This window comes from Phaseolus vulgaris, chromosome 2 (assembly GCF_051622355.1).
Source record: "Phaseolus vulgaris cultivar YP4 chromosome 2, ASM5162235v1, whole genome shotgun sequence".
Lineage (NCBI taxonomy): Eukaryota > Viridiplantae > Streptophyta > Magnoliopsida > Fabales > Fabaceae > Phaseolus > Phaseolus vulgaris.
The window spans coordinates 45,398,975-45,425,525 of NC_143499.1; the positions used below are offsets into that span (position 1 = coordinate 45,398,975).

Genomic DNA, 26,551 nt, shown 5'->3' on the forward strand with positions numbered 1-26,551 from the left:
ATATACTAATCAACTTATTCATTTTGCTTAAACTGCAACAAAAAATTTATGTTCTTTTCCTTCACAAAAGCCATTGGTAACGAGTGGTGTATTCCACTTCATCTAAATTTGGTGCTATACATAAAATTACTGAGATGAAAAGTTCTAGCCACTGCTACCAAAGAACAGAGAATATGCAATGTCATTTGCATTTAAAGCAGCTCTCTATCTCGAGGCATATCCTTGTCTTCAACTACTAAATTGCTGATTTCAAGGGGTCTTTGTTCTTCCACTTAGAACAATCACTCTAACCATTTATCTTTTGTTTATTCTTCTGTATTTACCCTTTTTTTTCTGCAATTTGCAGCACTCCATTATCAGATACCATTGAACTTAGTTTGTGGGTGAGACAGGGAGTACTTTGCCATGAGCTTGGATAGTCCCTCATTAAAACTTTCCTCTAACTCCACCTTTTCTTCCCAGTGTCTCCTCGTCATTGCAGCAACATTGTCTTTATGAGCTTCTCGGAGTTTCTCCTCTTCACCAACAAAGTTTTCCATTTCTTTATCTTGAAACTCAACAAATTTTAGATATTCATCCACCCTATCATCCAGAGAAATCAAAATTTATCGTAGGCCAGTGAAATGAGAAATTTAAGCACTACAAGTGCTTAGGTTTCGTTGATATGTCATTAATAATTCATTGGAATTAGTCCTTACTTGACTCTCCCTTCCTCTTCATTTGAAGGGCTGGAACTTGATGGCTTCACCTTCTCACGTTTCTCCTGCTGCGTCCTCTCAAACTCTTCTTCCTTTGCAGCCCTTGAATCGTGAATGATTCTGATCTGGTCCTTGAAAAATTGTTCTTGCATGTACATCTTTCATTCACACAAAGTATCCAACGATCAAAAAAATAGCAAGAGAAAAGGAAGAAATATTTCATAAGCAAGATAAAGAAACATTAGTGAACTTGCAAAGCCAACATGCAATTTTGACATCAATCTAAACCACCAAAGAGTTTGTCACTGCCAACAGTTAGCAATAGTATTATTACCTCTTCCTTGTTCTCTTCGTGTTGCATTTTAGTTCTCAACCTCACAATGCGATTTTCCTCCATTGTCCTTCGCAGCTTCTGAGTCACTATATCCAAAGATTCTTCAAGAGCTTTTGTTTGTTTTTGTTTTTTGACATCCCTGTCCTTCAAATAAACAAGTAGCTGGTTGTCCTCACTCATTTGCCGAAGTTGGTTTACAACCATCTCCTTGTATGATCTCATCTCATATTTGAGTCTAGATTTACCTGTACACAATTTCAGATAAAAAAGAGACCCAAAAGAAAAGTCAATATGCTGTCTCCATAGAAGACACCAAAAACCAGCAGAAGATGAAGAAAAAGAAACCTTGGCCGTGTCTGTTGAAAATGTCCAGGTCTTCTTTTACTGCCATGTAGCCATAGAGCTGTCTCCGGCCACCAGGGAGAAATAATCTGCGGTAGTGGCTAAACCAAGCATCTCTGTGAGTTCCTTGTTCTGCAAAGTGCTTGTGGAGACGCTCGGCCTCAAGATAACCTATAGCTGAGGCTTCAAATATCAAAACACTCAACCCTCGATGACCCTGGGGGCCATAAGAGTGTCGAGCTTTCACAGCATCATATGTGCTAAAATAATTAAGAAGCTCTTGGTTACCCATACCCAGCCACTGCATATCAAGAACAAACCATGCTATTATCACCAACCATTCATCACTCGATGCTAACTAATAAGAAAAAACACTTGATGATACCTTGTCATTTTCATCCTGTTCAAGCCTTGTATTCTGAATGACAACCATTGGAGGCCAAACAATTTCATGATCTTTCTCCTCATCTTTCAAACCTTTCCACTTACCAAATACTTCTCCAGCTGGAATTACTGCAGTGCCTCTTCTGAGCAATTCCTCGTCCAAAAGCTCAGCAAACTCCCTGTGGATCTTCACCCTTTTTGACCCTTTTGTTTTGGCATGAGTAATCAGAGGCTGAAGCCCTCTGTACCAATCAATAGCACCAGGACCACCTCGACAAGCCGGACAGTGCCACTGCCTTTCTGCTTCATTGATCTTCTCAATTGAAAGGCTATCCAAATTCTCAAAGAAAACCTTAAACCATTTGCTCTTCTTTCGAGTCTCGTGGCTCTTTTCACTAGCAGAATCATAGTCATCACTCATTAGATCGTCATCAGTATCTTCCATGGCATCAAAGCCTTCTTCCTCCTGTTCATCAACACTATCCTTCTTCACTGGGGATTCTTCTGTAATCTCATCCTTTATCATGTTATCACCACCCCAGGGCTGCTTGGAACCAGTTTTAGATTGCCAATTCCACCCATGCTCCAAGGGAGGTCGAATAAATGGGCTAGAAATCACATTGTTGCTTTCAGATTTACTTGCATTTAACTGGGCCCTTGCATTTCCTCCAGCAGGTCTCCTGAAGTTAGTATTTTGGGACTGCCAACCAGAAGCCCTTCTAACTCCTCCATCATTCCAAGTAACCGTAGGACTCCATGGTTTTGCAGCACTATTTTTTACTCTGTTCTTGGATTTCCTTGAATATACCACCCATTCACCATCATCTTGTCCTGACTCAAGGTTAACATCAGCAACATCTTGAGTTAATTGCTCAATTTTTGGAAGATACTCCGATGCATTTTTCCCTCTGGAAGAAGAATCATCATTGGTTGCCACAGTGGAAGATCTCCCACCTCTTTTTGAACTCATTTTCTGGAACACAATTGTTGTCACATAACGTATATATTACCACAGACGATCTTATTTAAATAAAAGCTTTCATTAAGTATTATTATGCAACTTCACATCTCAAATAACATCAATCATTTGATATCATATGGAAAAAAAATAAAAAAATATTATTAAAAAAAAATAAAAAAATATTAGAGAACTAGACCAAAACTCATATATTAACAAAAACGATAAATAATTAAACTATACTTATTTATAAGAAAATCTAAAAATAGACTAGATGATAGTCTATTATACCAATAAAATATTCTCTATAAATAAATCATAAATATTAACCAATTTATCAGCACATATATTTTTTTCACGAAAAATATAAATAATTATAAACCTATACATTTCTTTCACGAAAAATATAAATAACTATAAACCTGATTTTTTCATAATAATTAAAACAAATATTTAATCCATTAAATAAGATTGCCTTTCCTCTAATGATTTAATCACATTTGATACTATATTTTAAAAAGAAAACATTTTCAGTACTAAAAAAAGTATCTTATTTTACTCTTTACACATACTATTTTAATCTCTTTTAATCCACTCTGTGATAAATAAGAGGATTAAAATGAAATATGCAAAACTAAATGGAGAGGTTTTTCTTAAGAATAACAGTAAATGAGTAGGTAAATTTAAACTTTGTCTAATTAACTGGACAAATGGCCTATTTTTAGTTACATTCAGTTTGTCGGCTATGGGAAAGTTAGTTATGCCTTTATGTTCTCAGTATGTAACTGACATGTCTGTTCCATGAATGAAGGAAGATCCTTTATACTTAAATTGGTTACTGTATAAGAATAGGGAAAGTGAAAAGGAAGATGGGTTAAGAGAGAAAGAGAAGGTTGGAGAGGAAGAAGAAGTTGGTACCTCAGACTCAGATCAGAAGGATCGCAGGTTGTTGGAAGCAGAACAGAAGAGCTGAGTCCCCTCTTCTCTCATATGTTGTTGTGTTTTGGGACTTCAAATTTGTATCAAATTGCGGAAGTCTTCACGTGTGTCATAAATTTTAACGCTGTCAGATCCACCCAATCATCTATTGCACAGCTAAGCAATCTAGCACCCTTTACCTGTTAAATCAGATTGCATTTTATAAAAAGTAAATTTAATTGTTACACTTACATAAATTTTCTATGGTGTAATCTAGTGCGATAATATTAGTAATTTAATCATTGTTATTTTAAAAATCATATTTATGATGACTTTAATTAATTAACCGTTTATATTTTTTGAATTTTGTTAACTGTTTAAAGGTATTGATTAAGGAATTATAAAGTTAAAATTTAAAAGCTTATTGAAAAAAATCATAGAACAGTGTACTTGTTAGCCAAAAAGACACGAGAAATTAAGTGAAGTGTGTTTTTTAAAAACTTTTAACATTAAGAGACTTTTTCTTTAAAACATATATTTTGAAAGATTGGAAGTTCCTTTATTTAAGAAAAAAGAAAAGAAAAACAAAATCAGTTAGTCTTAGTTATCGAAACTAGAAATAGTTTTTGGAAGCCTCCACATTTTATAAAGATCAATTTATAAGTAGTCTTTTTAGTTATTTTTAGTCAAACATTCAAAATTAATAAAAGGATATCAAAAGCTGCCACGTCAAATAGACAAATTAATAAAACACTAAACATGAGGATATATAGCAAAACGTATTGATATATATCAACGAAAATATGTCTTTCTGTTCAAAATAGATGTAAAATCTAAGTTAGAGTTTCTTGACTAAAAAACACTAAAAAGGAACGTATTTACATAAATTAGGAAAGAAAATGTTTTTCTGTTCAAAATGTATGTTTTGATTGTTATGGGTCCAATCACCAAAGCACTTAACTTTAATTAAACCGTGAATAGTCTATGTTATAAATGTAAATAATGTATCATCTAATCCTCTTGCATTTAAACTATATATCGTCCATTTGAGACTTAATTATTTTCTGTCTAACAATACTCTTTTACATCCTAGTAAAAAAATGTTTTAACTCTTTATCGAACTCCTTAAAATATAATTAGCATTTTCCTATTTTCTTATAATTATAAAATTAATCTCATGAAAAAAGAAGTTATGACCATTTTTTTGTCATGAAAAAATGATTTTTTCATACATAATCTCAAATCTAACCAAATGCAACAAAAGTTATGACCATATAACACATCTAATCACATCATATATATATATAGAGAGAGAGAGACTTTTACTATAATTTAATTTAATATTAAATAAATGAATGTAAGGTTTTTTCATGGGCAGCAAAACTGAATTGTAAATATCAGTCTTTAATATAATTGGAAAATTGTCAAAAGAATAAGAATTGACACATACCAAATACCATAAGTGATCATGCACATATTTATTCGCTCGTGATTCGAGCATATTCCTATCTAGATAACAAATAAAAAATAGGGAATTAATACTGCCAAAGAATGGTCACATAGAGAGTATCAAAAGGGGAAAAGAATGGTTACATAGAGATTATCAAAAGGAGAAAAGAATGGTTACACAATGAATTTGGATCTTCTGCAGCTGAAATTCTCTGCTGCCACAACGCGCTAGAAAACCTGCTGCAGAGGTGGCAGAGGATCTGCGCTGGTTACACAACGGAGTCTACTGGCTCCAATAATACAGCACTTATTTCACTCCGCTGCATCATAAATGGGAAAACACACCAACTGATCTTGCAATCGAAGAGATAATCGCATCCTTTTCTCGTTTATTGACAAACAGAATGTCTCGGAACTCAATATTAATCTAAAACATTGTACAACAGAAAGCCTTGCTGATCCAACGTAGCATATTGAGACCCCTGAAGCCAGCCTGGAATCCATTACATGCTGACACACACCCACAGAACTTTATTACATAATTTTCATCTAACTATGACTAGTGGCCATGTCTTGTATTTTCTTGGGATTATTTCATTGGTCAGGTTATTGCGTGATGATTGATTAGCCACCGCTTTCAAATCCTTTACTTGAATCCTTGGAACTATAAGAAATTCTACAGTGGCTCCATCAATCTATCTTCCATCTTTTAATAAAGAAACCCATAGAGTTGGATCCAGCACCTAAGAAAGGGACCTGAGGCTATAAAGTGGTACAAGTAATCAATCAAGTCTAAAATGGGCTGAACCACAAGGGATTCGAAATACCACTTTCTACTCCAACTTAAACAACCTAGGATGAGTGTTCCTAATCACTTTCTGAAGAAAGTTCAACGGCTTCGCTATTAATCCGTATATCTCGGGATAAGTCTCCCTATCCTCGCAAGTTGAATAGCCGCTACTATTTCTGTTTGATATCCAAGTCTCACCTACATTTTACTGCCCGAAGCCAGAATTACACAATTCAAATATAGTCCACATGTTTTTTGTAATCAATTTTTTACCTTAACGATCGTGTATAATAAAATGCTCTTATTGACAGCACCATAACCACTGCTTCCTGCTCCTAATGTAGCTCTTTGCAGAAGTTCAACTGCTCTGGGATGAATCGACCTGACTCCAGAGTATATCAGCATATTCCTTCTCCTCTTCCTTCTCCTGTTCAACATAATTGGCTGCTTCCAGTTCTTCTGGGAGCTCGACAAATTCCTCTTCGTCATCAAGCTCTTCGATCATTTCTTCTTCTGTACGTTTCTCGCTCTCTCGTTCAGCAAGTTCAAACATGACCTCCCTCATAGCCTGCTTTGTAGCTGGCCGATCACTAGATCCATATTTAGGAGCAGGCACAACAAACGGCAGAATTATATCATCTAATTCAGTGCTTTTAACTTTAGGACGACCATTATTTTCTGTAGGAGGAAAAGTAAATATAATCCCAAGTTCATAATTGCAAATGTGAAGCCCACAATTCACAGAAGGGTCCTCCTTTTTAGGTCCATCAGCTTTTATCCTAAATGGATTTGAAATCTGTCGCCCCCAGGCAGCAGCACTAAAATTATGAGACCCACAGTATATCCAACCAACGGAAGGTGCATCCCTCCCAGACCAGAAGCATCTACGCACCACCTGAGCAAACCAACTCCAATCAAATCACTTCAAACATACATTTGAGATGTGGGGAGAAAAAGAAGAGATTGGTTTAGTAGTCGATAAGCGAATCACCCAAGTCAAATTCTATACGTATATAGTATCTTGGGCACAGATTAATGTAGGAACTCAGTGACAACCATTTGAATGATACAGTTTATACAAGGAGCCTCTGAAATCTTGTTCACACAAATAGAATAAAAAAAAATACAACAAAAGCTAGTCACTAATATTGTGCAATAGGAATACAGAAGACATGACAAAAGCTCATCCAACAGACAGATAATGCTGTCCTTTTCCTTAGAAACACGAGTGCCATGTTCAAAGACACAGAACTGGTGCAAAACGGTGAGAAAGCTCCAAAACAGTGATCATCGTCACAACAGAAGAAGGCAAAAATCTAGCATAATAAATACTGTACTCCATGAAACCAAACAAAAATAAATAAATAAATAAACGATTCACATAGATAAATTAAAGCTTCATAGAAAGCTCATTGCTTCCACTGTTATTGCATGTATAAACTTAACACTTTAAAGATTATAATGAGATCGGCAAACTGCATCCGAGAAGTATCTAAACCAGAAATTTGTTCACATGTACTCATAAAATGTGAACCCATTCAAATAACATAAACCAACCTTCATCAATTTGAACCCAACCTAATTCCGATTTAAAAATTATTAGTTGCAAATTTCCCAATCAAAATTAGAGATGGGGAATGACAGGACATAAAAAGGAAAGAGGCACCCGACTCCCCAAAACTCAACTTCTCCTTCATCAACACTAGAGATTTCATCCGTACAGCGCAGGGTGGTCATGGATTAAAATCCAATCTAGATACAATCCAAATCCAAATAAATGGATTGGATTTAAAATGATCCATATCCATTTTAACTAGATCAAATTTAAATGGATTTTTTTTAAATTCATTTAAAGTGAATTAAATCTAGATTCAATCCATTTTGTTAATTAGATTAAATTCACTTTGTCAATTACATTAAATCCATTTTGATATGGACACATACTAACTTGGCTCGAATCAGGCCTAAGCCGACTCAACCAAAACGCGGACCAACTCGGTTCGACATTGGCCCCTGCCCGGGCCCGGACAACTCGACATCAGCCCGAGCCCGAACAACTCAACATCAGTCCGAGCCCAGACGACTCGACATCGCCCCAGACCCGAACGACTCGACAATGGCTCGGGACTGGATGATTCGACATCAGCCCGAGCCCGTTCGACTCGACATCACCCCGGGTCCACTCGGCTTGACATCGGCACGAACCCACTTGGCTTGACATTAGCCAGGGCCTAATCGACTAGACATCCACCAGGGCCCGCTCCACTTGACATCGGCTCGGGCCCACTCGGCTTGACATTGGTTGGGGTCCACTTGGGCTTACTCAGCTCGACATTGGTCGGGGCTCGTTCGACTCGACATCGACCCGGGAGACTCGACATTGGCCCAGCCCCATGAGCCTCGACATCGGCCTGGGCCTGCGAAACTCGACATCGATTCGGGCTCGTTCGGCTCGACATCATCCAAGGCCTAATCGACTTGACATCGACTCAGGCCCGCTCCACTCAACATCAAACCGGGCACATTCAGCTTGACATCGGCCCGAGCCCGTGAGACTCAACATTGGCTCAGGCCCGATCGGCTTGACATTGACCTGGGCCCAATCGACTCGACATCGGCCCAGGCCCAGGTATCTCAACATTGACTCGGGCCCAATCGGCTTGACATTAGCCCTGGCTTATTCAGCTCGACATTAGCCTAGGCCCGTTCGGCTTGACATTGGCTCAGGCCCGGGAGACTCGACATCGGCCCGAGCCCGTTCGGCTTGACATTAGCATGAGCTTGCTCAACTCAACATTGGCCTGGCCTGTTCGGCTCGACATCAGCACGGGCCCGACGACTCGACATCAGCCTGGGCTTACTCAACTTGATATCGACTCGAGCTAGCTCGGCTCGACATCGACTCGGGCTAGCTCGGCTCGACATCGACTCGGGAATGCTCGGCTCGACAACAGTCTGGGCACGCTCGGCTTGAAATTGGCCCGTGCCAGCTCGGCTCGACATCGACTCGAGAATGCTTGGCTCGACAACGGCCCGAGCGTGCTCGGCTTGAAATCGGTCCAGACCCGCTCGGCTCGATATGGCCCAGGACTGCTCGGTTAGACATCGACCCGAGCCCGCTCGGCTCGACTTCAGCTGGATTGTCTTGGCTTAACTTGGATTGGACAAAGTCAAAATTCATCCCAAAATGCAATTTGAATAATCCAAAAAATGTATCCAATTTATATCTAATCCATATCCATTTAAATGGATTGGATTTGAAATCCAAAAATATGGATTTGAATTTGAAATAAATCCATTTAAATGGATTAAAACTAATATGAATATGGATTATTATGGATTGAATTTTGTAATTTGGATTTTTTGTCGACCCTTATGTACAGCATAAGAAGAATAAATGCAGTACAGCAACTAACTTTTTGAGAATATTTTCCATAACAAGAATACATACATGATACATGAATATAAATGAATATATAGTTACCTTGACATGCATTGGATGCCCTATTCTTTCATGCGGATGAGGGACAGCATCATGAAGTATATCTAAAGGCTTCAACCTTTGCCATGTTTTCTGTTCAAAAGTAGAGAATCAGTTATGCATTGTTCACACATAATTACAATTTACATCTTCCAACAATGTCAAAACTTTACCCCTTCAGAAGATAATTTTGAAAAGAATTTCTAAAAAAATAATACTAATAATAAAACAGAGTCACGAGCTAAATGGGATTCACGTTTGTGAAGAAAAGGGTTTCAATACTAACCATTTGAAAATGGTTAGGGGATGGGGAGCATATTTGCTGACTCGATATATTCCTTTCAAATGTTTTACACATGTTAAGCGAGCGAGACTAATTCATCATAAATAAGGGCCTACAAATTGTCCCATGCAATCTTTTGATGAATGAGTTTGTGCCTGTCTCTCCACGTGATCTTGTCACATAAAAAACTAACGAGAGAAATCAAATCTGACCTTGTCTCCTTGATAATTGAAAAGACTGGTGGTACTGGTGGTAACACCTAAACAATTTCTTAGAATAGTTTGGATCTAATTCAGCCCACAAAATCAGTCTGTAAGGAAAAGACTGCCTAAGTTTTATTTAACTCGCTTCTCTCTAACCAATGTAGAACTAATTCACCACCCTTGTGGCTACAATCAAGGCACCCTCCAAAGATACCCTGCAACTAAAGCGTGCTAAGAGTGATGGCAGTTAAGGCAGTTTTCCAACACAAGCAATGGTTAATATCCGTACATCTGTTCTTATTTAAAAATACAAATATAACACACTATTCAGATTTTAATTAAGTAAGATTTTAAACAAAATATTGATCACAAACTACTAAGGGAACTGGAACAACATGAAAATAAAGGGTACCCAAGGAATCTAGCATACAGAAAATCATATACCTCATACACATCTAACATTATCCATTCAAAGCTGAAAAGAAAAGCATTCACCTCTGTGAAGCAAAGAATATATCTTGAAGGCAAAATCCCATTATAAGCATTCTTCACTCTTTCAATAGTGGGGAATAGAATCCTAACAGAAGGATTCTTCAGTTCTTCACCAGCATTCCAGCAGCCCCACTGTCAAAAAGCATAATTAAATTACTGAATTAAAAAAAATAACAAAGCATGCCTCTTTCAGGAAAGATGGAATTTTTTTCAAGGGAATCTAAAGAAAGAGCAAAGGCCTTCAGATTACTTCGGGATCCGACTCTTCAGAGTCAAAATGTTGCAATGATTTCTTCCCAACAGCAGACGAAAAAGCAGCAAGAAATTTTGAATTAATGGATGAACCAATAGAAGATGCACCTAATAGACAGATAAGGTGTCAAACAATATAGTCCAGAAGAAGGAAAAAAGAACGAGGTTATCTTATTGATTTTGACCTGTAATGTAGTAAGGTTGGCATTGTACTCAGTAATATTAAAAAAGTACACTTACTGTAAATAATTTCAGACTTTAATGATTCAGGCCATTTGTATCGATTTAGAACCTGGTAGAAAAAGTAATAATAATTCATAACTGGATCTTTCAAAATTGTTTTAGCATAAACATCTTCGTTCACATACAAAATCAAGAATGCTTAAGTGACTGAGAAAGAAACTTGTAACTATACTTCAAGATAACAAAACCAGAAAAATAAATCAAACTTAACCTTAATATCAACATTAAACTAAGTGTGACTGTATCAATCTATTAGAAATAACTCGCTCAAGGGGAGAGAACTGCACAAGCCGTATAAGTAGTATTTCTGCCATATTCCTAGCCAATATGTGACATCTTAAAACATACCCTTCACACCCAAAACTAGACATCTGAATAGTTAACTTTACAGGTTGCTTACCATAGAGATTAGATAGGCTCCCATACCATGTTAGAAATTAGTTAAGCCTAACTTCATTCAAAAAGTGGCTCAAAGGGGGAAATTGTACAATTTCATAGTTGATGTGGACCATCTTAACATAATCAATGCAAAAAGATCTTCCTGGTCTGGTACCACTTACCTCTTGTAATCTCCAAAGGCCATAACATCTTTCAATTGAAGCAATGAGTGAGCAAAAGGCTACAATATGTTCGGAATGTATCATCTTTGACATATCTTTAAAATGGTGCCCCTGCAAAGTTACAATGTTTCAAAAGTCATGTAACATAAATAAAGGCAACTAACAAGTCATCCTATAGAAGACACATCCAACACACCTCTGACACATTTAGTATTAGTTGAACTTTCTTAGAGTTTTCTCCTATGGCAGCTGCACGTGCCTCTTTTGGACAAACATATCCAGAAAACTTCAAGAATCCGGCATCCCAAAGAGGAGAAACCCATTTTGCAACATGTCTAGGCAGAAAACCAAGTTGAACACAGTCTGCAAAAAGGAACAAAAACAATCGATATTATTACCATTATGGATAGCCTGACAATGTGTTTGTCCAAAACAACAACAGAAAACCTTATCCACCCACTATATGAGGTCGGCACTTGCATGCAAGTCCAAAACAACAATAACAATACAACGAAAGTTCAAAACGCTTCAAGAAAAACAAAATACAAAATAAAATAGAAAAATCATGAGATGAATGGAGAATCAATGCAAAAGGAATTCACATGTAACGTAGCTTTTACCTCCCTCAAAAGCTCGATCTGGATTGGAAACAAGAACAATAACAGCATTTTCATCAACAGACACAATGGGCTTTCTTCTTAAAACAATCTCCAACTTCCCATGAGCATTCTTACAAGACTTTCCAAGGAATGAAGCCAGTGCTTTTAGTCTAGCACTGTTTGAGTCTGCTACAGTGCGGAAAAAATGGCTCAAACCAACCACAGATGCCACAACTGAACCAAGAAACTTCAAACCAGATAAAAAAGGAACAGAAATTAGCATCTTTCAGAGTATAAATTGCAGTCAAAGAATCCAGAGAAGAAGTAGCTTCACCTAAGCCACCAGATGATCACATGGCTGACAATATTAGAGCTGGAATTTAATATTAAACTAAGATATCCTACTAGCATCATCTTAACCACAACAAGTCGGGTTTAAGGGTATAATATTCCAACCCGAGTGAGGTGGATATATTTTTCAAATATTAAATTTAAAAGAACAAAAATATGATACTTTATATCAAAAAATAAATACAGAGGCAGTGGCAAGGACAGTCAACCAGTGCTGAAGGAAGCAATATTTTTGAATGAAATACTTGAGTGCTTACAACAGTAGAGGCCTCAAAAGATTCTGACCAAACAGAAGTTCTATAAAAGTGAATTCCAGGCACTGAAGCAACAAGGTGTCCTGTAGCACCTCCAAAGTCATATTTTGTCAGCTGTGTAATCCAGTGAGCCTGACTGGGTACATCAATAACAAGAGATGCCATAAACCCAGCCAACTGAGCAACAAAATCACATTTTGATTGATGAATGTCAGCATTGCCACTTTTTGGGAAAAGCGATGAAAAATCAACAGAAGTAGCATGAGGGAAATCTTGCCACCATATAGTGTTAGTCACACTGTTCCACTAATAAACATGAAAATTTGAAAAACTAATCAATAGTTTTGCCATGATAGTGAATAATGAGATAGATACAAACAAGGAATAGTTGTAAACCTACAATCAGCATGACTGATACCTATGAAAATGGTAATATACATAATTATACATTATGATAAGTGTTGCTATTATAGGGTTCAAAATTTATACTAGGGACATTATGGCAATTGCAGCAGTTGATTCTTACATCAAAAACATTTTACAAGAATAATTCTGAGTCATCCAATGTTTTAATGGAAGTATCATGTAAATTAACTTATTTGATTGTGGGGCCAATAGAAGTTTTTTTTCTTCCTTCTTATGTTTTGCTCGTTTCTTTATTTCACATTATTGCTCCAAACAAATTTTGCACTGATTTTACATAAAATAAATCCAAAAAAGAACACTACTTCTATGCCAATGAATAATGAAATATAAAGGACAGTCAATACAAGACGGAATGTAGTCAGTGGTTTACTATATACATTTTTATTTTATTTTTATCAGCATGGTTTACTATATACATACATATATACATAGAGAGAGTATATCTAGTGAGAAAATCATTTTTATATGAGAGTAAGAGTAGATAAATTGGGATGTACAATCATACATGAAATAGATTGTTAAATTTAAAACTAGTTAAACAATTTTGACCATCCGTATATGGTTGTAATGTATGGCCAAAACTTACTCCTCTCATCCGACTAGATATGTCCCTCCATATGTGTGTCGGTTCTGCAAATTCTTAGCATCAATAATATAGTTTTTATGTCAACCAAATCCAATAAAACCTTCCATTATGATGCTAACAAAGGATTTTCATACCTGACTTTCAATTAATTTGGATGCAAAAGGACAATATACAACAGGTGACCCAAGTCTCTATGAGGAAGAGAGACAAAGGAGGTTGGGATAACGAGGGTTATGTAGAACATTTATCAATGAAGGAAAAACAACTAATTGGACAAGGAAGGATTTGGTCAATCAAGGGAAAGCATGATGTGTGTAACAACAAAACTTGTGGCAGAAACCTTAAGTTGGAGGATAAATGTCAACATCACACTCTCTGACAGTCTTTTGAACACTCTCTACTATTGGCTAAAATTTATTGCAAATTACAATTTTGTGGATGTAATCTTATTTAATGAAATTCATTAGATATCACAACTTTTTAGAGTTTCACATCTTATTGAGTTTCAATCCTATTTTTGTAGTTTTCAATAATTTTTAACCAATAAGAGACGTGATGGAGAGTACAGCTCCTAGCACTCTTCTCGGACAGAGAGGGGGATTCTGCATGATTGAGGAGAGAAATGGGAAGGGAGGGAGGGATTTGAAAGATGGCAAAGAATTTGGAAGAGAGAATATTAGGAAGGCTTCTATCTTGGAGAATTGCTAACTGCAGACCGTGGGGTTTTGTTAAGCACTGCATACTTGTAGTCTCACTGTATAGTGTACCTTCCATTCGTTTCTGATTCTAATGTTGTTTAGTTCCGATCAGTGAGCCACTGAGTATATAAGTATTATTGAGTTTTCCACCAAATTAGCAGATCTAATAATAATTCAAATACTACATAAATTATGATTGTTCAGTATTATTATTCTTAGTGTTTGTTAATATAGATACTAGAAGACCCTAACACTCCTAAGCTAGAAACATTTCATCTTACGATGACAATAGGCCATCAGGTATTTGATGTCTAAATAACCAATGTAATCAATTAAACACCAAAAACACATACTTTTGCTCTTCAATTTACCAGGTAAAATCTGCATCAATGTTAATAACTATAAATTTGGTTACTACAATACCTGCTTTTCCACCAAATTAGCAGATGTGATAACAATTCGAATGCTATCTTTTCTTTGTAAAACAATCAACTTTGGATGGTGGCAAGCAATCCCTTTTCTCTTGCGGTCATTACCAAATGCTATGGTTTCAGGGAATTGAGGATACCTATAATATCCAACAAGAAAGACATTCACAAAATAGGAGAAATAAAGTAGTGAATTGCAAGGGCGTTATTTAAGCTGCAATACTCCCTCACCCTCGAAAAACATTCAAAGAGAAAAAAACAAACGTACACTGCAACTAAGTTAGGATAATCCTGGTAAGGCACAGATACTCTTTCCTCCGGCTTTGAACTCCAACATCTCTCAGTATTTTGACATGCAATCGTAACTGGAAGGTGAGAAGGAATCTTGCAATATGTCAAGAACCTAACAAGACACTTCAGTTAGGATACATTGCCAGCCAATCTAAAACACATAATCACAAGTAAAGAGACAACAAGAGGAAACACAAGCAAGAGACAAAAATGGTTTGAAAAGGGAGCAAAATGGAAGGAAAGCAGTACATTGAAAAATTTTAGGTAATCACACCATTTTATGTCGCTTGTAAACGTTGCTATAAATATCCTTGAAATGTTTTCCAAAGGGTGAATAAGTTCAGGAAGAGATATCGACCGATGACAGGCCGAGGAGCCATGGTTCATAAATTCAAGGCGGTTCAGGTAAAAATTCTTGCCAGGCTGGGGATAAACATTGTCGCTTCCACTGCCAAGCTTTCCGTGACTGTCACCACCAACAGAAGAAGGATCATGATTCTCCTTCCCTGCAGAATCTAACACCATCTTTGTAATAGGAACCTTATCAGTAACATCAAATCCAATGTTTGCATCCAAAGCCATCCTTTTACTTTCACCAAATAATCCCAAACTTGACTGCTCTTCAGCATTGCAAGGGGCACATAAAGATCCATCACGCACAACACACGAGACAGGATCATTACTAAGCAATATATCTCTGCATCTGTCGAGAAGAAACCTTCCTCTCCCAACAACTCCCTCATACCTTGAAACATTATCCTTCAGTGCAAAAACCCTCTTATTCCTTTTCCCGCTCTGCGAGTGTTCCGAGAATGTTTTCAACCCGTCAATTTCACCATCACACCCTTCGAAATCAATTCCCTCAACAACAAACCCAACTCCGTTCCCAACCCCGCATGAACCGTTCTGGTTCCCACAAACCAGCGAAACCCTATCTCCAACCGATAATTCCACCGCCGTTCCTTTCTCCATCTCGACGCCGTTAACGAAAAGCCCGTTGGAAGCTTCTCGAAGCTCGAATCCATAATTGTTTCCGTGAGACGACGTTCTCGCCCTTCTTCTGAACTCGTGGACAATTCGCCACGTGGCGGTGGAGTCGTCGTTCAAAAGAACGCCGTTGAGGATGTAGAGTTTGCGGAGGGAAGAGTCGAAGAGGAGTTGGCAGTGACGCTTACTCACGCGCCGATCGCGGAAGACGAAGTTGCAGTCTCGGGGGCGGCGCCCGATCGAGTACGGGTGGTCCGCGTGGAGGTGCAAGAAGTCGCAGGGCGAAACGGCGGCGTTTTGGGCGGATGAAAGGAGAGGGACACCGAAGTGTTTTACAAAGAGTGAGATAGTTTTGGGGTTCTCGTCGAAAGAAGAAGAAGGAGAATCGTGCGCGAAGGATCTCTTGTGACTGTGATTGAAATTCTTGGTGGAAGACTCCATTGAAGAATTGGAAGAGGAGAAAGATAATTTTGAAATTGAACTAACTGTAAAAGTGAAGAAAAACAAGGAGTTTTCGCTCCCACAATTTTCCCTCCAAAACACTCAATTTTAGGAAATTACGGGATTAGGTTTGGGATAATGTATATATTCAATTTCAATATTTACTAAATGTTTTTCTAAATTTATATACTACTTTTATATTGTCTTACACATTCAAAGGCTGAAATGAAAACTTATTTTTAGTTAAAAATATAAAAAAAAAATGTTAGTAATATTTTTTCTATCCTATGCTTTCAAGAAATTAAATGAATTTATTAAAAAATACAAAATCTTAAATTAATAGCATACAGTTTTTTTTTTAATTCCATTGTTAACAGAAAGTGTACTTCAAAATAAATTTTAAAACTGTGTTGGAAACATTTCTTTTATTATAAATTAAGTTGAACAAACTAAATATCCTAAAATCTTATTTTAATTTTCTGTTCTTCCATAATGCTTATACGACAAAAACATATACATAATATTGGACACACAGTTTTTTTTCTCTCAAAGTCATGTTTTGGAATAAAGTATACATCAAATTACATCAATCAAAATAAATGATTATGAAAAAAAAAGTAGTTTGATACTTATTTTTTTCTTCTCACTCAAATAATTGACAACTGTGTTTGATAATAAAATATAAATTAAATTATTTAATAAAAAAAGTCGTATAAAATTAAAAGATTATTAAATATGTCATTGACAAATACTTTTCATTCATCACTTGTTTCCGCTATTCACACCACTCGTTTTTCATCACTACACGGTATTTCCTTTTTTGCAGAATTGTTTATTGTTCGAGGATTGAATTGTAAAATTGTTAAAACTGACTTCTAAAACTATGCAATAGATATTTTAGAAACTAAATTTTAAAGCTATCTAAAAATATATTTCATCAGCTAATTTTTACTCATACTTAATATCTTTAATTATTGATTTTTTTTTTACTAAAAAGTAAGATTTATCTAACTCGATTTATTTGAGTTTAAGTGTTTTTTTTTTTAATATTGTGTTTTAGTTAAAGTAGACAGTCTAATATTTTTCATAGTACACTAAACGGTCTAATAAGAGTGTTTACTAGATTATTTAAACAAGAACGCCTACTAAACGGTCTAATAAGAACGTTTACTATATGGTCTAGGAGAAGTTTTTGTCTTTGTGAATGTGTAGAATGCAAAATTTCAAGTTCTCACTTTGAATCAAAATAGGAAATGAAATCTGAAGAGAATAATTAGATAACAAAAACAAAATTGGAAACAAATCTTCTACAAAATAAGAAGAAATAGAGTTCATAATAAAATTGGAAACAAATATAATAATTCTAGAAAATTAACAATTGAGAAACTGTGAATAATATTTAAACAATAATATATTTCCAATATCCTATGAGCAACTAAACCTATAAAAATATGAAGTCACAGGGACAAAGAATCAAGTTTCATAAGGTTGCTTGTTTTCCTAATTTTCTCTATTATCTTATTTGTAATTTTTCCATTTTGCCTTCGCGTGGAAGGCTAAATTTCTTGGGATTGATTCTTTTGTCATTTTGAAGTTTTTGTTGAATAAAAATTTATTATTAGATTCTTTGTAGCAAAGTGTGTGTTTATTTATGTATTTTTTAATCAATCATGTAAAAAAAAATGTTTTTAAACACCGGTTGAGAACTCAGTTTTATTTAATTGGAGTTCTTGATTAATTCGCTTAGTCTTAATCAATTTGTTGTTTACTTAATTCAAGAAGTAAAATATAAACATCTCACAAGTAAATATTTGGAACTAGTGAGATACTAAATACATTTGTTTTTGTTTGTAAGATTTTGTTGAATTTGATTGAAGTTTGTTTGATTAAGTTTAACATTATATGAAAATTGAAAGAGTGAAAATCTTAAGAAGAACAATGATGAATTTATTATCCTATAAACTTAGTAGTTAATCTTCTTTCTCTTACTGTTTTCAATGGTCTACTTTACTTTTTGCACAACAATCTCAACTCCATTTTATTTTCATTGTTACTTTTAACTTTTTTTTTTATTGTAGATAATTTGGAACATTGTATTGACAAAATTCGTTGAGAAACAACTTGAATCATTTTGACTACATTAATACTTGAATCCTTCTAGCGTAACTTTAGAGGATCTATCACTGTATTAGATGCTCTACACTATTTATTTTATTTTATTTTGACTATTAAAATACCAATTATCAATATATATAGGTATTTTAATATTTAATTTATAAAATACGTTTTTGTTCATAGTTTTATAATTTGAATTATAGAAAAAAAAAATGTTTTTCATAGTTTAAATGACAGTAGTTTACAGCATGTTTGGTAACAAAATTATCCAACTATCTTTCTAAATCAGTCAGTGGATTGTCACCAAACTATATAGCAAACTTTTTAACTGTTCGTTTAATAATTTTACAGGTTTATAATTAGTGGGTGCTTTAGTGTATCTTAAGCTTTAAGTTATCTTTCGTGCTGCACTTAAATCAAGGTTTTCATTGTTTGTTATTTAAACGAGGTAAAACAAATCAACAATGCATTCATCATGGAAAACACAGCACATGCATTTTGTTTGTTCACTTTCACTTTCCATATATAATAATAATAATAGTGGATCCAAATTTAGTGGTGATACTATTAATCTTATTGCAAACCTAAACCAATTTTGCAGCAAGGCTCAAGCAATTTTGTCTCATTATCTGTGTTGCTGTATCAACCAAACTTTTAACATTCTTTTGCTTTGAAAAGGGAGAAATTTGTGCATAAGCTTAGCCTGCCGACATTTATAACAGTGACAACAGTTTTTTAAAGGGAAAAATAATGTAGATATTTACAGTATAATTATATTCTTATCATGAAATATTTGGTATATTTTATTTTAATTACCTTTTTATTTTAAATTTGTTAAATTAATATTGTTAGAATCAATTATAATATTTAAATTGATTTTTATTTTAGAGTTTTGAATTCCGTTATGATTTTATTTTTAAAAAATACATATTAAAAAATTAAGTGAAAAAAATATGTATTTAAAATATTTTTAATTTTATCTTTCAAGAGATGTAAGAGTATTTAATGTACTGAAACATTTTTCAAATGATCTCATAGCTATTTTTGATTAATTAAAAATGAGAGTGTGCGTTTTATATTTTACATGCATAACTATTATACTCGATTTTTAACATAAAAAATATAAAGTATGTAAAAATTCAAAGAATAAACTTCATTTAAACTCTAATCATATTAAGTTCCTTTTTTTTTTAATTTTCAAAAACATTTCATATTTAACGATTTTTACAGAGAATCTGTTATTCTTTTTAAAGATATATTTTTAATGGATAAAGAATACAAATATGTATAAATAAGTTATAATTATTTCTTTCTTTATTTAATAAGAATTCGATCCTTTTAAAAAAAATTCTTTAATTTTTCTCTACAATTTTTGTTGCTAAACTATATGTTTCTATAATAAATCACATCCCTGATGAGCTAATTTATCAATATAAACCATTAAAATTCTGATTAAAGTAAGATTCCAAGTCCATATAGTTGGATCAATTTTTTTTTTTTTAAATGGGAATGAGAATATGAAAATAATGTTAATAATACAAGTGAGAAGGTTTATTCATAGCCGACACTTACATCTAAGTAAAAGAAATTAATAATAATATTTATTCATTTTAGAAATGTGAAATCTATTATTGTTAAATGAATGTGCATGTTAGAATATGAAGATACATGTACATGTATAATTCTTGGATTATGATGAAGCATACTGTTCAAACTACAGTTTAGAAAAAATGTTAAAGATAATTATCTCTTCCTATAACATGTGTACAAAAACGAAAGTTAAAAAATTAATACAAAATAATTTTAAAAACATGGAAATCGAGAATGTTTTCTTCCTCAAAACTTTTTTTCGCAAATATACAAAAGAAAGTTGTATGTGTATATATATTTAATTAATTAATATTAATTTACTGTTTTATCCATATATTTTAAATTAAAATTATTATTATTTTTATTTAAAACAGAATTATAATTTAAATATAATGAAAATTATAAAATAAAATAACATAATTAATCATATTATATATATAATAAATTATAAATATAAATAATAATAATAAATATACTTTTTAATAATAAAAAAATAAATTTATATAATAATTATATTAATTTAAAAAATTAGAATTAAAAATAATAATTTTATTTATAATAAAAATAAGTTTTTATCAAATATTTATAATAATAAGTATTTAAATAATATTTTAAATAAAAAATAATTATAATTTATAAATAAATAAATAAAATTATTTTTTTTAACAATTTTAAATGTAAGGGCAAACATGTAAAGTTACATTTTTATTAATTAAAAAAAAAATACAATTTTAATCACACTCATCACATAACTCACAAACTTTCATAAATTTTTCTTACACTTTCCACTCTATTTACCTTAATCCAAACACTCTAACTTTCTTTACACTTTCTCTTCAAATCATCTCAAATTCACTCCCTCATTTCTACTTTCTAATCCAAACAAAGCATTAAGGTGTGGTAGTACAACATGTTAGAACAAGTCAAAATGTGGTTGTTCAAACATTAAGAAGATGATGTGGATGATGTCTGTAGAACATGTTTGATTATACAACAAGTAGTATTTCAAATTGCGAATAGTAGTTGTCTAAGTATTATAAAGTGAACTCAACACAACCTCCTTACGGTGACAGTGAGAGCTCGTGCGTGAGACAATATATTTATATATGGTGCGATAACGACTCGATAGTGGGTGACTTGATAAGCCAAGTTAACACTACTAGGATGTACTTTTAAATGACTTTGATACTAAATTAGAAAGTGAACTTTAAGCATAACTCAACCTCATAAAATCGACTTATAATAAAGTGAGGTTTGCATCACTTATATACAATAAAATGTGTTCATCTTATAAGAAAATGATAAAAAATGGTAAGAAGAAAAGATGTTTCTTATTCTCTTATGTGTATATTACATCAGTCATGTATAGGAAATATATAGGGAGTTTCTCTCTCCCAAATTACAATCTAATTAGGTAGGATACTAATCATGAGATTCTATAATTATTAAATTAATTGCATATAATTGGGTACAATATCGTCAAATATTGCATACAATAATTGCATATAATTTTATAATTATTATTTCCTTAATACTCTCCCTCAAGTTGGTAGGTGAAGATCAAGAACCCCCAACTTGTGTCGTAGTGTCAAAAATCGTTCCTTGCCCAATGCCTTCGTAAAAATATCTGCGAGCTGATACTGTGTCGATACATATGAAGGACTGATTATCCCAGCTTGTAATTTTTCTCGCACAATGTGGCAGTCTATCTCAATGTGTTTTGTGCGTTCATGAAATACTGGGTTTGCTGTTATATGTAATGCCGCTTGATTGTCACAGAAACATGACACCTTTAAATCCTGCAACAGATATCGCAACCAAACTATCTCCAAACAAGTATTGGCCATTGCGCGGTATTCTGCTTCCGCTGATGATCTTGATACGTTTGTCTGTTTTTTTGACTTCTTCCATGAGATAATAGATGAACCAAGAAAAATGCAATATCCAGATACTGATCTTCGAGTTGTCTGACAACCTCCCCAGTCTGAGTCGCAATAAGCTGTCAATGTCAGATTGTTTTCGGATGGCAATAACAATCCTTGTCCTGGTGATCCTTTGATGTACTTTAGGACTCGAATTGCGGCATCCCAATGAGGTTTCCGTGGATCATGTATATATTGACTTAGGGTCCGAACCGAAAATGCTATGTCAGGCCGAGTAACCGTGAGGTATATCAGTCGTCCCACGAGTCGTCTGTATTTGACTGGATCATTTAATAACTCTCCATCGTCTGGTGTGAGTTTTAGGTATTGTTCCATTGGAAATTTGTCTGGACAAGCACCTGTGAGTCCCGTATCCTGCAAAATATCAAGCGCATATTTTCTTTGGGACATGTAAATACCAGCTTTGGAACGGGAAAATTCAATCCCTAGAAAATATTTTAGGTCTCCAAGATCTTTAATGCGAAATTGTTGTAATAAACAATCTTTAACACGCTGAATTTCTGTCAAATCATTTCCTGTCAGAAGAATATCATCCACATAAATCAAAAGGGGGCAGTAAATGATGAGTTATTCTGTCTTGTGAATAGAGAGTAATCTGTTTTGGACTGTTGAAATCCTACAGATTTAATCACATGAGAAAATGTTGAAAACCATGTTCGAGATGCTTGTTTGAGACCATAAAGGGATTTATTGAGTCGACATACAATGTTCTCCCCCTGTCGATGATGTCCGGGTGGCAAGTCCATGTAAATAATTTCATGCAATGTGCCATGTAAGAAGTCATTTTGCACATCTAGCTGGTGAGTAAACCAATTTCTGGCTGCTGCAATGGTGAGGAGACACCTCAAAGTTGTTAATTTTACTGTTGGTGAAAAAGTTTCAGAATAGTCGACACCTTCAATTTGAGTGTACCCCTTATATCTGTCGACGCTACCATCTGAGTTGTACTTTATTTTATAGACCCATTTGCATCCGATGGGTTTCTGTCCAGCGGGTAACGATGTCAAGGTCCACGTTTGATTTAGCTGCAAGGCGGAAAGCTCTTCGTCCATTGCTTTCTGCCAATTTGGATCAAGGATAGCTTGAGCATAAGTGTGAGGTTCTTTGGTGGCTGTGATGTTAGCAAGATATGCACTGTGTGTAGAAGAAAATCGTGAATTAGAAAGAAAATGATGCATAGGATACCTGGTTCCATTCTGTCGATCTTGGGCAGTGGTCGAATGATTGACTTGGGATCCGTTACGTAGTCTTGAAGCCAGGAAGGTTGGGTTGATGTGCGACTGGATCGTCGAACAGGAAGGTCGGTTGGATAAGGTTTGGTAATGGGTGCTAAACTTCTTGTCATGGGAGAATAAGGTTGGTCTACTGGAGGTTCAGGTGTATTATGACGAGTAGGAGAAGAAGGTTGGTTTGATGGAGGTTCAGGTGCATTGTGACGAGTAGGAGAAGAGGGTTGGTTTGATGGAGGTTCAGGTGTATTGTGACAAGTAGGAGAAAAAGGTTGGTTTGATGGAGGTTCAGGTGCATTGTGATGAGTAAGAGAAGAAGGTTGATCGAGAGTGAATGTTGGACAAAAGTGGGTAAGTCAATGTCAATAGTGGGCAAAATACCTTGTAATGGAGGTGAGGATTGTGTCTGTGACTGTTGGCAGAATGGGAAAACACTTTCATGGAAGATGACATCCCGACTTGTAAAAAAAGTGCCTGCGTCTATATCAAATAATTTGTATGCTTTTTGACTGTGAGGATAACCCATGAAGATGCACGCAGATCAAATTTTTGCTTAGGTGAAACAACAGTTGCATAACAGAGGCAACCAAAAGTTTTTAAGTGAGAAAGTGAAGGTGAACGATTATATAGCATCTCAAAAGGTGATTTACCCGAGCCAATCATCCTCCCCGTAGCCAAGTCCTGTAAAACGCAACCATGTGGAGTAAAAACGACACAACAATTTAGTGAACTGGTTATCTTACTAATGGACATGAGATTTAAATTAAAAGAAGGAACACAAAGAACAACATCTTTGAGAGTGATTTTGTCATTGAATTTAATTGTGTCTGTAGATGAGATGGGCGCAGTTGAGTCTGTGGGCAGATTAACATTTGAAATAAATGATGATGAAGTGTGTGTGAAAAATTGTGAATCAGATGCAATGTGATGGGTTGCTCCGCTATCCAAAATCCATGGTTTCGTAAAAGCAGAATTAGAAGAGGAGTTATGGGCAAGCAGACCTGCAGAGCTAACAAACGTGTCACTTTTACAGTTATTGTTGAGCGAGTAAATAGCCATTGCCAATTGTTGAATTTGTTCGGCACTGAAGTGTTGTACGAGGTTTCTATCGGACTCGTTACTGGTGCCTTCTTTGCCAGACATGATTTTTTATTTAGGGGATAAAAATGGAGGCTGTCAGGGCACCAAGATCGGTGCTCTGATACCATATAAGAAAATGATAAAAAATGGTAAGAAGAAAATATGTTTCTTATTCTCTTATGTGTAACTAATCATGAGATTCTATAATTATTAAATTAATTGCATATAATTGAGTACAATATCGTCAAATATTGCATACAATAGTTGCATATAATTTTATAATTATTATTTCCTTAATACATCTCTAGTCGATGTGAGATCTCAAATATATGAAATATATGATGTGTGATCATTTGAGTGATAAAGGGAAACCATGAGAATTATGTCTTTTTGGAGCAGGTATAATTCCTGCAATGAGAAGTTACGTGGTTGAAGAAGTCTTCTTTTATGTGAAGGAGGTAAGTCACTAAAGTGATGTGTGTGCATAAATGGTATGACATGACTTTTTGATGGGTCTTTTATAAGAAATGTCAAAATTTCAACACTTGTTTTAGTTGTGTCAACCTATGGAAGCTGAGTTTGTGAAAGTGGAAGCATTTGAAAGCTGGAAAACACCTGTGAACATGCGTTTCCTGGGCCATTAAATCAATTGAGTGTTTGCTTTTATGACCTTAACAAAAACATGTAACGTGAAATCATATTTGGTAAGTGGATTTGGAAAGTGATTATCCCCCACCAAGCAGACACATGTGTACCTTCACTTTGACTATCTTTTAACTCTTCACACCCAAGAGATATATACAATACATCATCAAATTTAAATTATTTTGGAATTCAGCACTCTATACTTCTCTCTATATATGTTCATAAATAGTGTCACCATACTTTATTAAAACTACTCTTGTTAAATTATTATTTTGTCTCATGACTCTATATCTCCTAAAAATTATGATTTCATAAAATAAAATAAAATAAAAACATTATCTGTTAAATATCGTTAGCCCGCCATTTTATTTGTTGGATGAAATTTATTTATTGAAAATTTTAGAGGTTTAGTTTTCGAAAAAATTAATTCATTTAAAATTTTGAAAGGTTTAATCGTTTAACAACCACGCACATTGTTTATTTGAAAATCCAGGAATTTTAGTCTTTGGATGACTATATGCTCATCCAGCAAAATTTAATTCAATGAAGGGTTTTATTCAATAGGCATCTAAAAAGTTGTTGGGCGAGCATACTTTTAATTTATACATATTCTTAACTCGCTGAACAATTAAATTGGTGATTGAGTAATGACAATGTTTTTATAGTTTAAATAATACGTTTATAAATTGAAATGTATATAGATGTTAAACTTATCTAATATTTATCAAGTTATTATACTTATTATTATTTTAGTGTAATGATTGAGAAATTGAAATTTATTAGTATTTTTTCTTTGGAATATATGATTTTGAATAATAAATTTAATATGTGAGTGTGAATTATTATCTGATTAATGATTTACTTTATTATATGTAATATTATTTAAGTTGAATTTCTCTTATGTTTTAAGAGGTTTGGAATCTTTGAATATATGTTGGATTTGAGATCTCGATTGGAGTGAGAGATACATGTAAAAGGTCATTTAATCCTAAAGTTAGTATTTCGTTATTGAGACAATAAATATTATTAAATATGTACCTTTGTTTGATCTTTGTCAACTTATTTATAGAGTCGTGTTGGACCTTCGTCTCAATGGACCAAGGTTAGCATATTACTACATCAAATACATATTGATTATGTTAATCTTGTTTTTTTAATCAATTTTTATATCGGAGTCTCAATACACAATCAGATATGGTTCCTTGGTTGTTATCTACAATAATTATATTTATTTATTTATTTATTGTAATAAGTATGATATGTAATATTGTAAACATAGTTATTTGGTTTATATAATATGTTACTATCTTCTTTATACAAATTATTAACATTTTCTTCATAAGTATTTTGTTCATATTTAAGTTTTTATTGGTGTATCTGTGATTTAATTCTGCAAGTTCAGTAATGTACCAACTTTTAATTGTATTCCTCTTAATAAAAGGCTTGTATTGAATTACAGTAATTTGATTTATATTTTAATGATTGTAAATGATTTATTCTT

General features: G+C 34.1%; 2 protein-coding genes across 3 annotated transcripts; both read right to left on the minus strand.

Annotated features, from left to right (window-relative positions):
- Positions 1-3: 3 nt before the first annotated feature.
- Positions 4-3,829, minus strand: LOC137812545 (protein SUPPRESSOR OF GENE SILENCING 3). Its single transcript, XM_068614607.2, has 6 exons — positions 3,635-3,829; positions 1,760-2,731; positions 1,378-1,675; positions 1,033-1,277; positions 699-856; positions 4-582 (listed from the first exon to the last, which is right to left on the minus strand). Exons 2-6 carry the CDS (start codon positions 2,726-2,728, stop codon positions 357-359), a joined length of 1,896 nt encoding a protein of 631 aa, XP_068470708.1. The 5' UTR covers positions 2,729-2,731; positions 3,635-3,829; the 3' UTR covers positions 4-356.
- A 1,185-nt stretch (positions 3,830-5,014) lies between these two features.
- LOC137812544 (forkhead-associated domain-containing protein / FHA domain-containing protein) lies at positions 5,015-16,496 on the minus strand. Of its 2 annotated transcripts, none has more exons than XM_068614603.2 (12): positions 15,295-16,496; positions 14,998-15,132; positions 14,725-14,869; positions 12,595-12,897; positions 12,008-12,233; positions 11,584-11,750; positions 11,388-11,498; positions 10,825-10,876; positions 10,583-10,692; positions 10,336-10,464; positions 9,358-9,447; positions 5,015-6,768 (listed from the first exon to the last, which is right to left on the minus strand). In XM_068614603.2, exons 1-12 carry the CDS (start codon positions 16,446-16,448, stop codon positions 6,232-6,234), a joined length of 3,159 nt encoding a protein of 1,052 aa, XP_068470704.1. In that variant the 5' UTR covers positions 16,449-16,496; the 3' UTR covers positions 5,015-6,231. The 2 variants fall into 2 exon arrangements, with proteins under 2 accessions (XP_068470704.1, XP_090155166.1); XM_090299040.1 differs by having other exon boundaries at positions 15,270-16,433.
- Between the last annotated feature and the right edge of the window lie 10,055 nt (positions 16,497-26,551).

What these genes read in the sequence shown, in the direction of transcription:
- LOC137812545 (XM_068614607.2), bottom strand. Translation starts at nt 2,728, where the DNA reads ATGAGTTCAAAAAGAGGTGGGAGATCTTCCACTGTGGCAACCAATGAT. An exon ending in ACGAAGAGAACAAGGAAGAG is followed by an intron (nt 857 to 1,032) that starts GTAATAATACTA and finishes TGTGAATGAAAG; the next exon opens with ATGTACATGCAAGAACAATT. An exon ending in GAAGAGGAAGGGAGAGTCAA is followed by an intron (nt 583 to 698) that starts GTAAGGACTAAT and finishes TCTGGATGATAG; the next exon opens with GGTGGATGAATATCTAAAAT.
- LOC137812544 (XM_068614603.2), bottom strand. Translation starts at nt 16,448, where the DNA reads ATGGAGTCTTCCACCAAGAATTTCAATCACAGTCACAAGAGATCCTTC. An exon ending in TTTACAAGCGACATAAAATG is followed by an intron (nt 15,133 to 15,294) that starts GTGTGATTACCT and finishes GTGTCTTGTTAG; the next exon opens with GTTCTTGACATATTGCAAGA. An exon ending in CTAATTTGGTGGAAAAGCAG is followed by an intron (nt 12,898 to 14,724) that starts GTATTGTAGTAA and finishes CATGTTTATTAG; the next exon opens with TGGAACAGTGTGACTAACAC.